The sequence below is a fragment of the Nerophis lumbriciformis genome, linkage group LG25 (assembly GCF_033978685.3).
Source record: "Nerophis lumbriciformis linkage group LG25, RoL_Nlum_v2.1, whole genome shotgun sequence".
Lineage (NCBI taxonomy): Eukaryota > Metazoa > Chordata > Actinopteri > Syngnathiformes > Syngnathidae > Nerophis > Nerophis lumbriciformis.
In genome coordinates this window covers 23510248-23531802 of record NC_084572.2, presented here as the reverse complement: position 1 = coordinate 23531802, position 21555 = coordinate 23510248, and the positions used below count along the sequence as shown (strand labels likewise).

At 38.4% G+C, this 21555-nt stretch overlaps 1 protein-coding gene across 2 annotated transcripts in view; it reads right to left on the bottom strand.

Moving 5' to 3' along the window:
• Positions 1 to 1629: 1629 nt before the first annotated feature.
• LOC133621695 (myosin-9-like) overlaps positions 1630 to 21555 on the bottom strand; it is a 55233-nt gene continuing 35307 nt past the window's right edge. For both annotated transcript variants that reach the window (XM_061983965.1, XM_061983964.1), the window contains exons 30-43: positions 21299 to 21505; positions 21099 to 21203; positions 19032 to 19184; positions 17621 to 17869; positions 15045 to 15257; positions 14757 to 14969; positions 14527 to 14688; positions 12155 to 12283; positions 11991 to 12079; positions 11774 to 11897; positions 8609 to 8817; positions 8401 to 8509; positions 7787 to 7959; positions 1630 to 2307 (exon numbers count right to left, since the gene is read on the bottom strand). In XM_061983965.1, coding sequence (XP_061839949.1) covers positions 2145 to 2307; positions 7787 to 7959; positions 8401 to 8509; positions 8609 to 8817; positions 11774 to 11897; positions 11991 to 12079; positions 12155 to 12283; positions 14527 to 14688; positions 14757 to 14969; positions 15045 to 15257; positions 17621 to 17869; positions 19032 to 19184; positions 21099 to 21203; positions 21299 to 21505 — 2298 coding nt within the window. In that variant the 3' untranslated portion in view covers positions 1630 to 2144. The remainder of the gene's footprint in view (positions 2308 to 7786; positions 7960 to 8400; positions 8510 to 8608; positions 8818 to 11773; positions 11898 to 11990; positions 12080 to 12154; positions 12284 to 14526; positions 14689 to 14756; positions 14970 to 15044; positions 15258 to 17620; positions 17870 to 19031; positions 19185 to 21098; positions 21204 to 21298; positions 21506 to 21555) is intronic.

Below are 21555 nucleotides of genomic sequence, written 5' to 3'. Positions count from 1 at the left end.
AATTCCTCAATCTGATTGACAAACACTTTCCCAAAGACAACACCCTAAGAAAAGTATTCAACAAGAACAACATTAAATTGAGCTACAGCTGTATGAACAATATACGACAAATCATCTCAAACCACAACAAAACAATTGCAAATGAGCCGTCGGCCCCCGGACAGAGCGACTCCAAAACCAACAAAGGTTGCAACTGTCGAAAGAAACCTGATTGCCCTCTCAACGGGGGGTGCTTACAAACATCAGTTGTCTACCAATCTAAGGTAACACGCAAGGACATTAACACATCCGACACATATGTAGGATTAACTGAGGGAGAGTTCAAAACCAGATGGAACAATCACAAGGCTTCTTTCAGGAACCAAAACCTGCGGAATACCACAGAACTCAGCAAACACATTTGGGACCTCAAAGACAATAATGTTGAATATTCAATAACATGGCAAATTCTTGCATCCAGCACACCTTACAATAGTGGTAATAAAATATGCAACCTATGCTTGAAAGAAAAACTGTTTATTATTTACCGTCCAGACCTGTCATCCCTCAACAAGCGCAGCGAAATTGTAACAGCATGCCGCCACAGACGGAAACACCTCCTAGGTAACACATGAGCCAATCACCACGCCCCTACACCAGCCTGTACCCACCCACTCTGTGCCCTATATAATCCATGGTATGTGAATGCTCCCATTAAAATCTCCTGATGATTGAGGGAACCCCCCCTCATGAAACAGGCCTGTAGAGATGAAATAGTCTTGTGATTTTTTTCCCCACACATACATATATTGCGCTCTACTACGGTATCGAGCACTATTTTTTGGATAACCTTATTAAGAGATATAGATATAGATATTTTATATATATATATATATATACATATATATATATATATATTCACACACACACATATACATGGGGTGGTATAGCTCGGTTGGTAGAGTGGCCGTGCCAGCAACTTGAGGGTTGCAGGTTCGATCCCCGCTTCCGCCATCCTAGTCACTACTGTTGTGTCCTTGGGCAAGACACTTTACCCAACTGCTCCCAGTGCCACCCACACTGGTTTAAGTGTAACTTAGATATTGGGTTTCACTATGTAAAGCGCTTTGAGTCACTCGAGAAAAGCGCTATATAAAAATATAATTCACTATATATATATATATATATTTTTTTTTTTAAACAGCTCAGTCTTCAGAATCCTACAGTAAGAAAAAAACTGTACCATTTTTACATTTACAGTAATACTGTGAAAACAGTAACCATATTTTTAATGCAAAAAAACCAAACAAAAAACTGGCAGCTCAATCACCCGAATTTTACAGTAAAATAGTGTGATCATTTTACTGTAAATTTTATGGTAAAATTGTGCCATTTTTTGACCGCAAAACCCACCGACTTTTTTTTTTCTTAGCGGATTTAAAATATACATTTCTAATCAAATGCATAGGTAATCGTGTGACAATATCATGCGGCTAATCCTTAAAAATGTATGTTTCTTTTATTAATGTTACAAGCGGCCGGCTCTCTGAGGGCAGCCAAAACTGCAACGTGGCCCTCAATGAAAACGAGTTTGTCACCCATGTGCCAAGGCGTGCATAACAAGACACACAAGTGATCACCAAGACCATGTTGTGGATATTCATATATTTATTGAATTAAGGCATTTGGTAAAAAAACACCAGCCATAAAATATTGGCAACAATATATGCGTTTATGATAATGCAGGAGTTCCATTTCACCCCCAAAATGTGCAGTATTCAACAGTGATATAGGCAAATGTGCAGGGTGTGAGCCTTGCTGGTAAACGTTACAGTGAAAGCGACCCACCACCACCACCAGTTATACAGACTTTATCTAATAATGTCAAATGTGTACTCCAGTTTGCACCATAACATATACGCAAACTACAAAAAAAAAAAAAAGCCAAACAGTTAGAAGTTATACCGCAGCAACACCCTTTCAGTAGCATAGAAAAATATTCAGTCGTTGAGATGAACATTTGGCCCAAATAGTATTGCATTATATGTAAAACATCAGCGAGGATATGAAAGGATACTTTCGGAATGTCATGGCTTTTGTTTGGCTATAGTTGTACAATTACTGTCATTCATCCGAATATGTTGCCCTGCTGCTCGTTCCGTCGCTCACTCGGCGGCAGCAGTAGCAGCAGCAGCAGCAGCAGCAGCAGCAGCAGCAGGAGGAGGAGGAGGAGAATCGGTCACCTCAGCCGTCACTTCCAGGTCTTCGTCGCTCTCCAGCCCCGTGCGATTCAGGGTGCGTCGGATGTTTAAGTGCACGTCGCCGCGCCTTCCAAACCAAACACAAAAATTCAGCACTCCTAGAAGTTTAAGACCTACAAGTTATCATTATACGCTGATGAAGTCATATTGTAGATCCAGTGACCTCGATGTCTGCACTGTTCAAATCTTTGAAGGATTTCAGTCTTGTTTCGGGAGACAAAAGTTAACGAGTCAACATCTATGCACTTTAGAGCAGTGGTTCTCAACCTTTTTTCAGTGATGTACCCCCTGTGAACATTTTTTTTTTAATTCAAGTACCCCCTAATCAGAGCAAAGCATTTTTGGTTGAAAATAAGAGATAAAGAAGTAAAATACAGCACTATGTCATCAGTTTCTGATTTATTAAATTGTATAACAGTGCAAAATATTGCTCATTTGTCGTGGTCTTTCTTGAACTATTTGGAAAAATATATATAAAAATAACTAAAAACTAGTTGAAAAATAAACAAGTGATTCAATTATAAATAAAGATTTCTACACATAGAAGTAATCATCAACTTAAAGTGCCCTCTTTGGGGATTGTAATAGAGATCCACCTGGATTCATGAACTTAATTCTAAACATTTCTTCACAAAAAAAAAAATCTTTAACATCAATATTTATGGAACATGTCCACAAAAAATCTAGCTGTCAACACTGAATATTGCATTATTTGTTTTAAGTCTCATCTTAAGACCCACTTTTATTCTCTGGCTTTTTACACTACGTGAGTTGTGTGGTCCTGTGTTTTTAAAATTTTGATTTCTATTTACTGTTTTAATTGGTTTTACCCTTTAAAATGGTTTTTAATCTTATTTATTTTATATTGTTTTTAATTGTGTTTAATATTGTTGTGCAGCACTTTGGAAACATTTTGTTGTTTAAATGTGCTATATAAATAAAGTGGATTGAAGTGGATTGGATTATTGCATTTCTTTTCAGTTCTTTTCGACAGACATTTAAAAAAAATCTGACGTACCCCTTGGCATACCTTCAAGTACCCCCAGGGGTATGCGTACCCCCATTTGAGAACCACTGCTTTAGAGGGTCATAAAAACTGCCATGAAGATCACTGGCTGCTTTCTCCCCTCCCTGGATGAACTGTACAGTGCCAAGTGCCTCAAAAAGGCCCAAAACATCATAAGGGACCCATCTCACCCCAGACATAAACTTTTTGGACTGCTGCCCTCGGGCAGGAGATACAGGACAATAAAATGCCAGACAAACCGATTTAAGAACACTTTTTAGCCGAGAGCAATAGTGTCGCTGAACACAAGACAATAATGACTATGCATGTGAGCTTGTTTTTTTATGTATTTTTATCTATTTATCTATGTTCTTATGTGTTATGAATTTGCTTATAATTTCGTTGTACAATGACAATAAAGATATATTCTATTCTAACATGACGATAAAGGGCAAATAGCCTTCAAAACTGTAAAGGTGTAGTTTAACTGGTGACCTAATGGGTTTCGATATTTAGGAATCACTGTGTGCGGAGCAAATTTTGGAAAAATAAATTGATCAAATTCGTAAAGAGGCAGCACGGTGGAAGAGGGGTTAGTGCCGATATCCCGATATTGTCCAACTCTTTAATTACCGATACACAGATATATACAGTCGTGGAATTAACACATTATTATGCCTAATTTGGACAACCAGGTATGGTGAAGATAAGGTACTTTTTTTTTTTAATTATAAAATAAGAAATACATTAAAAACATTTTCTTGAATAAATAAATAAAGTAAAACAATATAAAAACAGATACCGTATTTTTCGGACTATAAGTCGCAGTTTTTTTCATAGTTTGCCGGGCTCCAGTGCGATTTATATACGTTTTTTTCCTTCTTTATTATGCATTTTCGTCAGGTGCGACTTATACTCCGAAAAATATGGTACATAGAAACTAGTAATTAATGAAAATGAGTAAAATTAACTGTTAAAGGTTAGTACTATTAGTGGACCAGCAGCACGTACAATCATGTGTGCTTACGGACTGTATCCCTTGCAGACTGTATTGATATATATTGATATATAATGTAGGAACCAGAATATTAATAACAGAAAGAAACAACCCTTTTGTGTGAATGAGTGTGAATGGGGGAGGGAGGTTTTTTGGGTTGGTGCACTAATTGTGAGTGTATCTTGTGTTTTTTATGTTGATTTAATAAAAAATAAAAAATAAATTTAAAAAACGTGATACGATAATAAAAAAAACACGATACTGATAATTTCCAATATTACATTTTAACGCATGTATCGGCCGATATTATCAGACATCCCTAGTCAGAATATTCAGAACGGCATGTTCACACAAAGCATTTTTATTCCAGTTAGGCTTTTAATCCGAATAAATGTGTCCATGTACACATTGCAAATACTTATATAAATATGACAGTATCTATCAATTTTGTTGGGAGGTGCTCTTGCTGTTAGGAAAAAAGTGGGAACTGGAGATGAATGTTGTGATTGGAGAACAAGAGTGGGGGGAAATTTGTAAAAAGGGTCACAAAAATTGACCGGCAGTTCAATATGGAAGGAATTTGGTTGGAAGGTGATTGGGAGGTATTTTAAAATGCCGTTTATTTCAAAATTCGACCAGACGAACTGCCAAAAACTCAAAACCTTTTGGGAGGGAACAGGGGTAAGACTCTTAAGATTCTCCACAAATATATTGACCTGGACCCCCTGATCTTTGTGTTTGGAGCACTCCCTGATGACTACATGAATAAAAACAACTGGTTGCAAAAAATAATAAATACAGATGTCCGATAATATCGGTCTGCCGATATTATCGGCCGGTAAATGCTTTAAAATGTAATATCGGAAATTATCGGTATCAGTTTCAACCTCCCGATTTTCCCGGGAGACTCCCGAATTTCAGTGCCCCTCCCGAAAATCTCCCGGGGCAACCATTCTCCCGATCTCCACCCGGACAACATTATTGGGGGCGTACCTTAAAAGGCACTGCCTTTAGCGTCCTCTACAAACTGTCGTCACTTCCGCTTTTCCTCCATACAAACAGCGTGCCGGCCCAGTCACGTAATATATGCGGCTTTTACACACACACGAGTGAATGCAAAGCATACTTGATCAACATCCATACAGGTCACACTGAGGGTGGCCGTATAAACAACTTTAACACGGTTACAAATATGCGCCACACTGTGAACCCACACCAAACAAGAATGACAAACACATTTCGGGAGAACATCCGCACCGTAACACAACATAAACAAACCCAGAACCCCTTGCAGCACTAACTCTTCCGGGACGCTACATTATACACCCCCCCATTCCACCAAACCCCGCCCAAAAAAGCCATTATCGGACATCTCTAATAACTGTATCCTGGTGTAGGAGCCTAAATGCTGTTTAAGTTCATTTACATTTTATGGAAGGTGCTTTATGTTTATTTAGCCAAAATAGGACTATTTACTTTATTTGCATAATACGAAAATGTATATATTGCATGCTTAAAATAATAAGGTACACTTTATTTGTAATTATTACATTTGTCTGAATAATTTGATGACATACTATTTTATACTGCTTTAATACAGTGAAGATTATGTAACTGTTTAATTGCATATATGGCGGAAGGATCGGTGTGGTAATATGGTTTTGGACACATGGTGGAATGGAGCCACAGTTTTTTTTACCTTACTCTTACTTTTTCTAACTCTTTCTTACTGTAACAAACTTGCTTTATTTTGCCATTTGCTTGTTCCCGCATCGTTATTGTTTGACGTTTTTGAATGATTAAGTTGACAAGTAAACGATACAAAATGAAGAGGAGCGTCTGGAGTTTGGTTTGTTGTTGCCGCAGCAGGCGGGAGCAGGAGAAAGTAGAGGAGCGTCAAGCTAAGGCTTCATTAGGAAACTACACCTGGTATAAACCACTTCCTCTCCCACAGTAGAATGAAAGGAGAGAATTGTTAAAGGGGAACATTATCACAATTTCAGAAGAGTTAAAACCATTAAAAATCAGTTCCCAGTGGCTTATTTTATTTTTCAAAGTTTTTTTCAAAATTTTACCCATCACGCAATATCCCTAAAAAAAAAAGCTTCAAAGTGCCTGATTTTAACCATCGTTATATACACCCGTCCATTTTCCTGTGACGTCACACATTGATGCCAATACAAACAAACATGGCGGAAAGAACAGCAAGTTTATAGCGACATTAGCTCGGATTCAGACTCGGATTTCAGCGGCTTAAGCGATTCAACAGATTACGCATGTATTGAAACGGATGGTTGTAGTGTGGAGGCAGGTAGCGAAAACGAAATTGAAGAAGAAACTGAAGCTATTGAGCCATATCGGTTTGAACCGTATGCAAGCAAAAACGACGAAAACGACACGACAGCCAGCGACACGGGAGAAAGCGAGGACGAATTCGGCGATCGCCTTCTAACCAACAATTGGTATGTTTGTTTGGCATTAAAGGAAACTAACAACTATGAACTAGGTTTACAGCATATGAAATACATTTGGCAACAACATGCACTTTGAGAGTGCAGACAGCCCAATTTTCATCAATAAATATATTCTGTAGACATACCCTCATCCGCTCTCTTTTCCTGGGGGTCTGGCGGCAGATTTCTTTGACTTTATCATTGGAAATGCATCTGCTTTGAGTGTCGCAGGATATCCACACATTCTTGCCATCTCTGTCGTAGCATAGCTTTCGTCGGTAAAGTGTGCGGAACAAACGTCCAATTTCTTGCCACTTTTGCATCTTTGGGCCACTGGTGCTACTTGAATCCGTCCCTGTTCATGTTGTTACACCCTCCGACAACACACCGACGAGGCATGATGTCTCCAAGGTACGGAAAACAGTCGAAAAAACGGAAAATAACAGAGCTGATTTGACTCGGTGTTTGTAATGTGTTTGAGAAAATGGTGGATTGCTTCCCGATGTGACGTCACGTTGTGACGTCATCGCTCCGAGAGCGAATAATAGAAAGGCTTTTAATTCGCCAAAATTCACCCATTTAGAGTTCGGAAATCGGTTAAAAAAATATATGGTCTTTTTTCTGCAACATCAAGGTATATATTGACGCTTACATAGGTCTGGTGATAATGTTCCCCTTTAAAGGTGTATACAACAGAGAAAATAACAGAAAAATTTAATCTTATTGCTGATATGTTCAAAAAAAAATAAAAAAATTATGGAACCCATTGATAATCTACCGGTACTCACATTTGATGCTTTAAGTGGGCTTGGCCACCAAATGTACACATGTGTCTGTATAAATAAATATTGTTAAACTAAACAATACTCTGATACTAACTTGCCAAGGTGATGTCACTTTTAAAATTTTGGGATTTGTTAAAAAAAAATAAAAAAATAAAAAATGCGACTGAAACTTGGAAGATACAAAAGCGTTTGTTCAAGAAAAAAAATAAACCCAAATGGAGCAGATGGAAAATACGCGTTTTGACATCAAATATTAAATCTCCAATTTAGTCAAAGATTTAAAATCTACACTAGTACGCACTCACCTGAGTTTGCTCTTCAGGCTGCTGACTTCCCGGTTCATGGAATCTGCTGACTCGGCGGCGTCGTCGAGCTCCCTCTGTAGCTTCCTACGGTAGGCGTTGGCTCGCGTCACCTCCTCCTCGGCCTCCTCCAGCTGGCGCTTGAGCTGACGCATGCGGTTGTTTGTCTTATCGGCCTGGACAGAGGGTTTGCATATTTGAGTAAGAGTATCCGCGTCGATGTCTTGCATGCCGTGGGAAAAACTGGCAATAAAGAATGTATAACTAATAACAACTATTGTGAAGTATAGACAGCACATCTCTTGCCAACGTTTGCATATTTCCAGTATGACTGATCTGCTGATATGGTCAGCCTTCCTCCAGTGATGTCATCCCAGCCCCGATTCTACGAAAAATTGCCGACAGACTTTGTGGCATTTTGTGATGTTTATACCGTATTTACTCATACTTTGCGGATTGGGAATACAATTGGATATAGTTTAACGGACACAATTAAGCATATCAAGTCAACTTGTTTTTACATTTTACTGGTACTTTGAAAATTTAAAAAGGTGTAAAATTACAGGGTTTACTTGCTTTTCGCAGGCAGTGTGAAAGAGGATAGAGTGGAGTCTTACTTGGTCCTTGTATTGCTCTGTGTTGCGTCGTTCATCCTCAACTTGCAACATCATCTCTTTCAACTTCTTCTCCGTCCTCCTGACGAGTCTGGATGCCTGTTGACGCTCCCTGAAATTCAAATTTATGGAGAACACGATGGCTGAAAAAAATCCACCAACAATTTGGCTTAAAAAGTTTGCAACTAATACAACTTTGAGAATGACTCACTTTGACTCAATGTCAAGCTGTTCCTCTAGCTGTGCAATCTTAGCCTCCATGGTGGCGATGGAGGACTTGTACTTAGACCTGATGGTGCCCTCGAGCTCCTGCAGCTTCAGCTTGAGCTCCTTGTTCTGGCGGTCCAGCTGGGAACGAGTCCCCTCCAGTCTCTGGGAGGTGCTGCGCTCTGCACTCAGTTCGGTGGTTATCTGATCCACCTAAAAATGTTGCAAACAGGCGAAATACAGCATCACAGGCAATGTCGGTGTTTCCGTACATTTACTTGTGGCGGGGCAAAAATATAGCGCTATTCATTTCCCCTTGATCATAAACACATGACAGCACACCTGGTCTGCCAGAGAGTAAGACGACTTAGCAGGAGGAATTACTTACTCAGACCCATTTAAAAAAATTGACTAGCAACATATTTAGTGGAAAAAAACATTGCTCTTCTCAACGGGCAGCAGGTGCTGCTGTGGGGCCCTACCCCGTCTCAAAGCACTCACAGGCAGCTCCGTCTTGTTTAGCGACAGAAGAAAAGTTAATTTGTAGTACCAAGTACCAAATACAGTGCAACCTCGATTTACAAACGTAATTGGTTCTTGTCAGAACAATTGTATCCAAGTTATCACAAAACTGTGTGTTTCAAGGAGTTCCCGGCGAGAGGACAAAAGCTGTCTTTGATCCTACAAGCATAAGGCTTGTAAAACTCCACTGTGTAGGATGGGGAGCGACATGAGAGTGTCGGTTTCTTTGATGTATTGTAAGATTTTGTCTTTACCCGAGATCTACAAAGCGTAGAGGAGGCAAGGCCTGACCCCCCTCCAGGCACCTTTTCTTTAAACTGTTTTTCGACCTTTTCTTTGAACGGTTTTGTAACCAAAGGCGATGGCTGTTTACGACCCCCCCTCCCTTAGAAACAGCTGTTGCCATGTAATCAGGGAAAGTCCAAATAAAAGAGGAGGCGTACAATCTTTCGTCAGAGCGTGGGACGACACTGTGCAAGGCAGTGTCTACGCGTTTCTCCTCAATTCAGCTAAATTAAATTCTGTCTTTGTGTAATTCCTTGCTTCTTGTCTTGTTTAATAGATGTCAGTGTTTGAACCTGACAGTTCTTGATCAAGCTTCATGAATAGAAAAGCTTGGATAGTGAATCACATTTATCCATAAGAAACAATGTAAATATGAATGGGTTCCAGCCTTGAAAAAAGTCCCTATTTTATTGAAGGTTTGTACACATTGAAAACAAAGTGCTACGCATTACTAAATATAAAACAAACAAAGGGGTTGATGGATCCACTTTCTATTTAACAAAACCAAAACAGCGACGTCAAGTTTAACTGTCCTCTGTATGCGCTGCTTTGCCAACTCATGCACAAAGAAGAAGTCCCTTTGGTGCACTCAAACAATCAGAAATCACGAAAATCTTTAACAACCATATTCTCACAATAATAAACATTTAAAAAAAGTACAATCCACTTACAATGTCATCAGCAAATGAGCAGCTGACGAGACAGGGAGTTTCCGTGTGTCTGCGCTCTAGGAAGAGGCGCCGCTAAACAAGAGGGAGTATCTTTTCCTCCGCTGTGATACAAGTACGCTTTGGCATCTTTTCCCAAAAAGGTCAGTTCTCATTACAAATAAAAACGGTACGAAACCGGCTTCCTCATCTCTTCAATACTAGCAAGCACAAAATGGCTGCCAGCAGGACACAAAATTAATAAAGCGTACATGGCTTGATCTCGAATAATTCGTAAAATGAAAAGTTTGCAAACATAAGGGTTCGTAAATCGAGGTTTCACTGTAGTTACAGTAGCACATTACAATACGTCTCCGATGCAGAAGCGCACTAGGAAGTATCCAGTAACAAAAAGTGTCCACATCATTCCATTTACTGCGTCATGACTCATAAGCTTAACTTACTGATTTATTGTGACCAAAAAACTAATTACCACTCTACTTCAATTTACAGACAACATAGGTCTGTCATAAAGTTGGTGTTTTTAATACCTGCCATTATTCATGGGGTAATTTCACTTGATCAAACCTTTTCTAATATTCCACACTACAATATAGTAAAATGATTTACTATAATTAATGTGTGTATCAAATCGGATTAATATCGGATCAGCCAATATCGGTATCGTATCGGAAGCGAACATTTTACTCACTATTGGCAAACACATCACAACCAGTTATGCAAATTCCACAATTACTTAATTGCCTGACTAAACACGTGACATTACAAGAACGTCATTCCCCCAAAAAGAGAAGATAAGGACCATAAAATAGAGGAAAAGGAATCATGAATGCTTACTATACTAAGTATTATGGTAATACTTCAGCCACTTTGGTTCTCAAATTTTTTTTTACCACTTCAGAAACACTTGGCTCTCCAATACCACCATAATGACCAACATTAAAAGACAGTAGCGTAGTAGGCCTAAGTATTCATTCCAAACAAGGCAGAGGTTTTATTTAACAAAACATTACATTTTTTGGGCCACTTTAACATTACACACAGTTTGAACAGTAACTGTTTGAATAAAGGAAAAAAAAAAAAAAAAAAAATACTTTAACCATATGATTTCTTTGGCATACCACTTGGGAGCACATACTACAGTTTAGAGCAGGGGTCCCCAAACTAAGGCCCGCGGGCCAGATCCGGCCCCCCAGCATCCAAAATCCGGCCCACAGGAAGTCCCAAGTTAAAAAAAAAAAATTTTTTTTTTTTTTTTTTTTTTTAATCTTTCCTTTCTAATCCATTTTCTACTGCTTGTTACTCTTGGTGTCTCCTAGCCGCTCAGGCAAATCATGTCTAAAAATGAATTTTCCCATCGATAACATGACAATGTTTTAATGTTGATGAACATCAATGTTAATTGATAAAACGGATCACACACACACACACACACACACACACACACACACACACAACCACAACCACAACCACAACCACAACCACAACCACAACCACAACCACAACCACAACCACAACCCAATGTGGCCCCCCGAGTCAAAAACGTTTGGGGACCCCTGGTTTAGAGAGACGATCTGCATACACTGGCTTTATTTACAAAATGGGGGAAATCTGTCTAATACTAACAACTAGTAATACTACTTGTGGATCTAATAACTTGAGTTACAGTAGTAGTCGCAGTATGAAAGTACTACCTGCAGGGCGGTCCTCTTGAGACGGTCGTTAACCATATCCGTGTTGAGCAGCTCCTCCTCCAGATCGTCCTCCAGCTTAGTGATGCTAGCCTCCAGCCTCCTCTTCTCCTCAGTGAGCGCAGAACTGAAGAACAATCGATGTGCACGCAAGTCAATGACTGAGTAGTTGAAACAGATATTGCTTCATATTGATCCAACTAAAATATACGCTCCATACAGTTTAGCGTTGCAGTTGTTGATCTCATCCTGGAACTCGTCTCTCTCCGTTTGGATTTGTCTCTTGAGGCGCTCTGCACTGGCGAGGTCCTGGAAGAAGGGATGCGATGCGTTATTAATCATTGTGGCTAAAAAGATGTCATCACGGTCATGTGACTGTCATACCTCATTCAGGTGCAGGTTGTCCGCTTCCAAGGCCTTCAGCTTCTTCTCAGTCTCCTTGGCACTGTTCACTGCTTCGTCTCGGGAAATGCGCAGGTCCTCAAGCTCTCGGATTTGCTCTTTCATTTGGGCCTGTGTGTGTAGAAACAGGCAGACAACTCAACACATTTGTCGCCACACAAATACCCTCAATCAGGGTTGTCCACACTTAGTGCAGGGAAAAAAAAATGTGACTCACATTGAAAAGCAGTTCTTATTTATTGCGATTCTAAATAGTCATTTTCAAAAATCGATTACAAAGAAGTTTAAGTTATTTCAATTACCGTGAATTCTAGACTATAAACCGCTACTTTTTTCTAGGCTTTGAACCTTGCAGCTTATATAAAACGGTGCGGCCAATTTATACATTTTTTCTGCTGACGACCGGCCATAATGTATATAGTTTTTAAAAAAAACAAGCAAACACTGAATAGGTATGTTATTGTTTGTGCCATGGCGCCATCTTTTGGACGAGTTCACTCACTGCAAGATCTGCAGTGCCCTTCTGTTTAGACTGAGCTTTAAACCGGAAGTACAACTGCCGTTCGGTCTTCTAGCCGTCCATAGCGTTACTACTTGTATGGATTCTTCATTCGTCACTTCAAGTAACATTTGTAAGTTTTACGAATTTCATCTAATAATTAGGGCTGTAAATGATTAAATATAAATATATAATCTAATAGAGATTTTGTCAATAGTTACCTCATATTTACTCATGATAATCGCAAATGGAAGTTGATTTTATCTTAAATAAGTAAGATTCACTTCCATTCTAATTAGTGTAAGATTGAATAATTATGACTGTCAAACGACTAAAATATTAAATCACATTTATAATCACATTTTGTCCAGAGTTATCTCATAATTACACACAAACGCATATGTTGTTTTTTTTGTTTGTTTTTTAACTTACGTAAGATTCACATCCATACCAATTAATGTAAATCTAATTAGGGCTGTCAAACTATTAAGAAATTTAATTGCGATTAATCACATTTTGTCAATAGTTTATCACGACAATTGCAAATGTACGTTTTTTTCTTTAAGTAAAATGTACATCATATTAATTAGTGTAATATCTAATCATTAGGGCTGTCAAACGATTAAAATATTTAATTGCGATTATGTCAATAGTTAACTCAATTTATCGCGATAATCGCAAAAGTAAGTTGTTTTTTTTCATCTTTAATAAGTACTATTCACATCTCCACTAATTAGTGTAGTGTCTAATAATTAGGGCTGTCAAGTCCATATTTCTCATAAATAACATTAAGCGCAAATGGAAGTTTATTACAAATACGTTTTTTTTTTTACATCTTAAAGTAAGACTTCCGTCCCTACTAATTGGAGTAATATCTAATAATTAGGGCTGTCAAACAATTGAAATATTTAATCGCAATTACTCAATCCACTTTCAATCCAATCCACTTTATTTATATAGCACATTTAAACAACAAAAATGTTGTCAATAGTTAACTCATAATTAATTACGATAGTAGCAAAAGGAAGGGTTTTTTTTATCTTTAATGTGTACCTTCTTTAAATTGTATTTTATCAAGTTTCCACACTTACTGGGACTAATTCTCTGTCATGTCATTTGTTTCTCAGTCAGTCTGGGCTCTGGCGTAGATGTACACGCGTTATTTGCCGTCGTGTCTGGGGACGTGCCAAGTCATCGTGGTAACCAGGATACGTTGCGTGTAAAAAGGACAAGCTACTCATCGGCACAGTATTATGCTTTATCGCGATGACGGAAAAGCAAGCCCGAATAAGCAACCGCAAGTCCAAAATCAAGCCCAAAAAAACGTGTCACAAACTTTACGAGCGACTTTTGAAAAGAAATGGGAATCTTTTGTTAACTTGTTATTGTGTTAATAATATATCTCAATGAAATTATTTTTTTTAACAATATGCAGAGTAATATCGCCACCGTGTTTACGTATGCAGTACCAATGGGTTATATAGCTATTGGATGATACCCTTGTGGGTACTGCACTATATGCTGGGTTATGTGGATTTTGATAAAAACTGTTGCACTTTATATGATGCTGCTAAAATACTGTAACATGACCGCCCGCTGATTCGTAACTCGCACTCTATGTATTGCACTTGTATTTTAAATTGCTTTTCATTATGTAATTTCAATTTTGTTATGTATTTTTAATCCTGTGTAATTTTAATTGTGGATGTTAAATGTTCCACAAATGGGCTGCAGATGGAAATTAGCTTGGTGCTAAAACTGGTGTAGCCATCTTTTTAATGTAAATGCACATTGTCCTTCAAATAAACAAATACAAATAAAAAGGATAATCCACATAATATTTGTCATGCTTTACCTGCAGTCTCTTTAACTGTTTGATGGCCTCATCCCTTCCCTTGTTGGCGGCGTCTATCTGGTTTTCAAGGTCGCACAAATCCAACTCCATTTTCTTCTTGGCGGACAGAGCCTGAGTGCGCTGCCTGCGTTCATCCTCCAGCTCGACTTCCATCGCACAAACCTGACGGAGAAAAATGATGACACGCAAAATCTTGACTTTTGATGCGATCGTGCAGATTGAAGGATCACCTGTTTGACCAGCTGCTTCCTCCTCTCCTCGCCCTGCTCATCTCTGGCCTGCAGGTCTCGGTCAGCCTGCGCCTTCATGGCCTGCATGTTGACCTCCAGGCGTAGTTTGGCGTCCTCGGTGGCCTGCAGTTCGTCCTCCAGCTCCTCCAGCTGAACTCTCATTTCCTCCAGCTGCTGATCCACAGCACGCTTGGACCGCTCCAGCTCGTGAACCTGTGGAAGAAGATGAAGAAGAGTAAGGATGTGCGTCACGATGCTAGACTTCCACGCCACCAAATTCTCTCTTACACTCTTGCCCACGTCGTCTTTGGAGGAGACCAAGTCGTCCATCTCGGCTTTGAGCATCTTGTTGGCCCGATCCAGCTCATCCTTAATGTCCGTCATGGTGTCCAGCTCGCGGGCAAGCGTCAGCGCTCGCGTGTCTTTCTCCCTGGCATCAGCCTCAGCTTTGTCGCGTTCATCGGCATACCGAGCAGAGATGGTCTTCTCCTCAGCCAGCATCTAAGCAGGTAGTGATGGAGATATAAATATGACCACAACTTTCATATTCTCCTTTTCAAAACCCAAGGTTTGACTGAACCCACTTTTTTATTTTGGTATGTTTTGTTTTTTTTCAAATTAGAAACAAAACTTTTTACACATACTATGTATCCCTAGTAATGCATTCATCCTTTTATTTTATTATTGCAATATGTAATGGTGTTTAACTGCAAGACTTGAAGAGTTTGAACTCAGTCTTTCGGCACTACATTAATGATACAAATGTTTTATCAGACAGCGACAAACAGAACATGATCTCATTTAACCCTCAAGGGACAAAGGCTATAACTTTTTTTGTCCTTTCAGTACATTTTTGCAGTATTTTGACCATAACTTGTGTTGTGTTACAGGATTTAAGTTTTTTTTTATGTTTAATTCTTTCACATTGGCATTTATTCAACAATACCCCAAAGTCAAACAGGAGATACAAGTCTATAATTTTTCAACAGGCATAAAAACATTTGATTATTTTTCCCTTTACTTTTTGGGGGCTTTACGGTAATCTCTAAATCAACTCAAAAAATATAAAACATTTAATGATTTTTGTAACCCCTTTGATCAGTTATAGATTTGCATAACAAGAGTTTAACAAATTTGTTATTTATTTTTGTTGCTGTATGTAAAAATAGCACCGCTGAAGTATCTCTCCTGTTATGCATTTTAGCTTATTTACTGTGGACTTGTTGAATCTGCTTTGCAACCAAATAATTTCCCTTTTGTGGGATAAATAAATGATATCCTATCCTAATTAAAACCTGTGAATTTATCTGATTTAAAAGGCCTTCAAAAGAGTCAACATTTTATTTAAAGCATCACATGTTTGCACACCCCGTCACCCCAAAAGGGACAAGCGGTAGAAAATGGATGGACGTTTGGCATACTTGTTAAATTGGAGAAATGCAAAAAATATATTAATCTAAAATGTGTTCATGCCTTTCAAAACTCAGAGGAACTGCACTTTATTTTTTTAAATTATTATTATTATTTTTTTTATGTTGCCTATCATTCACAATCCTTATGTAAGACAGTAACATGTTTTTTTAACGCATTCTAAATCATAAATAAACGTTAGCAAAAGTCAGCAAACAATGGAGCATTCCGTCTACAAAGCCCTCTAAATAACCATCCAAAAACCACCACCAATACTCCATTTACATCTCGAGACCTGAATATTAACCAAGTATTAGCAATATTATCATGATAAGCGCTAACAGACAGACAATCTATTTTTAGCGGCGCCATGATCACAGAGCGCTACTAGCTTGTGCAGCTACAGTATTGACATATTGAGCTGCAGGTGCTGCATCACCTCCAACATATTGTAAGTTAATTATAGATTATAAATAATGCCTCTCACCTGGATAGTAGAAGGTTGTGGCCATAAACCAAGTTAGACATTCAACTTGGACCCGGAAATGACAAGAAAAACACATGTTTGTGGGACCTTTCTTAACCCTTCGTGAGGATTATGATTATTTCTTTGTCTAAACGTCAAAATATGAACATTTAATCAGTCGTCATCCCAGTGAGAGCAGACATTGTACAGTAAGTGTTTGCTTTATTATTAACATTATTATTATGTTTGTATATCTTGTTTAGCACTTAATGATACATGATGCTCAGTGATTCGCTAAAACTGAATCTGTTTAGCACACAGCTTCTCAAACTTGTTGCTCATCCTTATTTTCACACTAAAAAATAGGTTTCGGATTGTAATCTGTACCAGAGTAGTCTTTGAAGTCTCTCACAAAGTATGCCGTGAGTAGTACGTTTGTTGTCGTTGAAAAGCAAACTTCTGAAAATAATGAGCCACTGTATGCTTGAAATGGCCAAAATACGCAAATATTACATATTACATTACATGTATACTTGCAGTGTGTATATAAAACGTTGATGGCGGTGTTTGGGTGTTTTTGGAGCACTTTATAGGTGGAATAGAGCGACTCCCATTTAATTAATTGTTAGCTGACTTTTGCTAACATTTACAGTTTGTACTTACGATTTAGAATGCATAAAAAAAGAAAAAGCAACACGTTCTTGTTTTACAAAAGGATTCTGAATAATAAGCACAATTCCAAGACAGTGCAGTTCCCCTGTAAGGACTTGTAATCTAAATGTCCCCAGAGGGTTAAATGTTTAATTCAGCTTTGAATAGAGTCTCGATTACTAGAATGGTCTAACTTATTTCTTAGTTGTCATTTATTGCGTTAAATCAAGTTCAATTCTGCGGTTTGCTGTTCAAACCCCATCACACTGCAAAGTTATTTATGGCTGTCTGTCTTTCAGGTTGTGGTGCACATTTGCTTTGTAGGTGACTGCAATACCTGGTCAAACTTTTTCTGCTTCCTATCCAGGTTGGAGACAACCTGCCTCAGGTTGTCCTGGTCCACCAAGAGGTCGTCCAGCTCCTGCTGTAAACGGGTTTTTGTCTTTTCCAGTTTGTCGTAGGCGGCGGTCTTCTCTTCCAGCTGTTGCTGCACACTCTCGGCATCGCGGTGGATTCGTTTGCGCGCCTCCTCTGCACTCTCCAGGTTGGCCATCTCTTGGTCGAACTTCTTCTTCATCTCAGCCAGCTGGGGGTAAAAAAGAAGGGAATGGGTATTTCATGGATCATTGAGGAGAGGGAAAGGGTCCTTGTCTTTTGGCTAACAAAAGATAGCATGAGAAGAACAAGGTCAGTATTTGCATTACTTTTTTTGTCTCTTCTAGATAGACAAGATTTAAATTATACAGTAAACCCTTGTTACTTGGCTTGGGGCTTGACATGGTAAATTAACTTCTTTTTTTTTTTGTCCTGTCCAGCTTCTCAGGCAAATCATATAGTTGATGTAGATGCACATATCGGCTGTTCAGATTTACTTTACAAAAGAGAAGTGTAGGATACTTCTCTTGTTGCCTTATTTGTATTTGACTTTATTAAATGTATTTATATTATCATTTGGTGCAGCCGGGCCGAAGCAGGAGGGGATAGAAAGAGCAAAAAAAAAGAAGACAGAGGGGGAAATTATGGGGACAAGAGGGTAAATTAATTTCTGACCAGGGCTTTACCTCGTGCAGCCTGTGTTACACGTAATAAAAAAAAGCAACAATTGAAAAATAGAGCAAAATGTTAATACTAACTAATAATGACATGTAGTTTTTTTTAAATATGTCTACCATTTTTTAGCCTTTTTAAAAAAAATGCACGCAAAGTATATGTCACCGTATGTCACTTTTAAACTTGTTTAATCCAACATAGTAACATAGCTGCCTGAGGCTGAGCCAATCAGCGGTCATGATACTGTGCAGCACGCTCTGATCATTTGGTCTCCTCGTGGCCAATACTACAGTAGTGTTGATATTTTTTTTTATTCATTCACCCATTTTTATGCTTGAAAATGCACAAGTTAGGCCAAAAATACATCGACTATTCAAAGTAAAAAAACATTGAACCCACATACATATTTATTTATTTAGTCAGTCTTCTTCAGTAGGGTCACCTGACCACTGACTTGTCACCTATCAGGTTGGATCCGCCCCCCTTCCGCAGCTTGATGATTAATGGAGGGAGTCCCATGTACAAGAGAGCATGAATGCTCCCCTCGCTTATAAGAACAGCTGATAGGTGATGCGTCACAGTGGTCAGGTGACCTTTCTGAAGACATGTCAAGCTAAAATATTCCATCCAAATACCGAAAAGCATATTCAATAAAAATACATAATGGACCTTTCTGAGCCAGTATTTAGCTGCCTTACCTGGGTCTGAAGAGAGGAGACCTGTTTCTCCATGTTCCTCTTGCCTTCCTCCTCTTCTTCCAGCAGCTCTCGCAGGGTGTTCTGCTCCTCCTCCTGCTGTCGCAAGCGAGTGGTGAGGGTCAGCTTCTGACGAGTCTCCTCTTGGAGCAGCTCCTAGAGGTCCAAGATTTAAAAAAAAAAGAAGTCATGAAGCCACAATTTCGGTTTACAGTGCGTACCATTTTCATTGACATCAGTTGCTTTCTGGCATGCATCAGTCTAGAAATGTTTACATCTTACAAATATGTCAGAGCAGTCTAATTGGATAATTGGCAATGACATAAGATCCCATCTCGGGCTGCCTTCAAATAGTCAAAATGATTTGACGATTCCATTCAGAGAAGTCTATCAACAGACTCAACTAGGCAGTAACTCACAAATCGTATTTATTCCGATTCTAAATCAATTCACCATTTTCAAAAATGAAAACGTTTTTATTAACATATTTTTAAGAATCAATTTTAAAAATACGTCAGGAGCTAAGCGAAGCTTTTGTAACCTGTTTTGAAAGTTTTTATTATAATTTCACACCAAATAATATATTCCGAGAATCTGTTTGAATTGAAAATTGTCTTGAATTGAGAAAAGATTCTGAATCGAATCATACAAAGAATCAGACTCGAATCGTGACTTGTTAGATTCACAATATCTGTAATATCTAATTATGAGGGCTTTCAAATGATTATTCAAATATTTAATCGCGATTAGTCGCATTTTGTCCATAGTTAATTCATAATTAATCTAGATAATCGCAAATGGAAGTTTATTTATCCTTAAGAGTTACACCCCTACTAATTACTGTAATATCTCATTAGGGCTCTCAAACGATTAAAAAAAATTAATTGGGATCAATCAATTATTTTCCTGAGTTAAATCATAAATATTCACAATAATTGCAAATGTAACTGTTTAATCTTTAATAAGTAAAATTCACATCCCAACTACAGTATAGGGCTGCCAAAAGATTAAAATATAGAATCACGATTAATCACATTGTCAATATTTAAGTCATAAATATTCTTGATAATTGCAAATTAATTTTTTTAATCCTCAATAAGATTTATACCCCTACTAATTAGTGCATTATCTAATTAGAGCTGTCAAACGATTAAAATATTTGATCACGATTAATGTATTTTTTCCCCCCAGAATTAACTTAAATATTCAAAATACTTAAGATTTTTTTTTATCTTTAAAAAGGTAAAATTCATAACACAACTATAAGACCGTCAAACGATTGAAATATAGAATCGTGATTAATCACATTTTATTAATAGTTAAATAATAATCACAATAATCGCAAAGGAATATATCTTTAATAAGATTTATACTCCCACCAATTAGTGTAATATTTAATGACGATTAATCACATTTTTTCTACAGTTAACTCTTAAATATTCACATTAATTGCAAATGGATTTTGAAAAAATCTGTAATAAGTAAAATTTACATCCCAACTATAAAACTGTCAATTAAAATAAAAAATCACGGTTAATCACATTTGTCAAAAGTTAACTCATAATCACGATAATCGCAAATGCAAGTTGTTGTTTTTTTATCTTTAATAAGTAATATTCAGACCCCTTCCAATTAGTGTAATATCTAATTAGGGCTGTCAAACAATCACAATATCTAATCGCGATTAATCACATTTTGTCCAGAGCGGTCGCTGCTTCCTGGTTTGACGCCACGTCTCTCATATCAGCTGGCTGTGTTTTTGCCTCCCACATCTTGCTATAAATAATCTATTTGTCGGCACACAAGAATATTTTACTAATAGTGTTGGGAGGATGTTTCTAAATTGGGGACACGATTGAGACTCAGCGGGACGCGCTGCCGTCAGACATGAAGTCATCGAGCGTCTCTGGCTGCCCAAATCACGCCGTCAGTAAAACGAAAGCGATACTGATCCTTCTGCAGGTTAAAACAGACCTAAACTTTGTTACTTTTCCTGTGTAGTCAAGTTTGATGCCTTTGGCACTGCTCCAGACCCGAGGATCTCCCAAACTGTGGTCCATAACTCCGTACCTGAGCATCCTGCAGCTGTGACTCAACCGAAGAAAAGTCCTTGCTGGATTTGATGTTCTTGCCCTCTGCGTCGGTCAGCAGGCTGTTGACATTGTCCAGCTCAGTCTAAAAAAACAAAACAAAAAGAATGACCATCAGTGTCTTTTTGTACCAATTCTAAACATGAACAGCTTTCCTCTTTCCCAACTCTGCAGCCATACCTGCATTTTGGCCATCTTATCGGACATCTCCTGCCTTTGCCTTTCGCTTTCTCCAAATTTGACCTGAAGCTCTTGAACTTGGGACTCAGCCTTCTTCCGACGGTGTTCGGAATCCGCTTTGCCTTGCGTCAGAGTCTGGAGCTCTATTTGTACCTCGTTCCACTCGCTCTCCAGGGCTTGCTTAGATTTTTCCACAGACACCTTGTTCTGTAGGTAGGGGAGAACACACGGTCAAAGGGTCAACGCCATCGAGCATA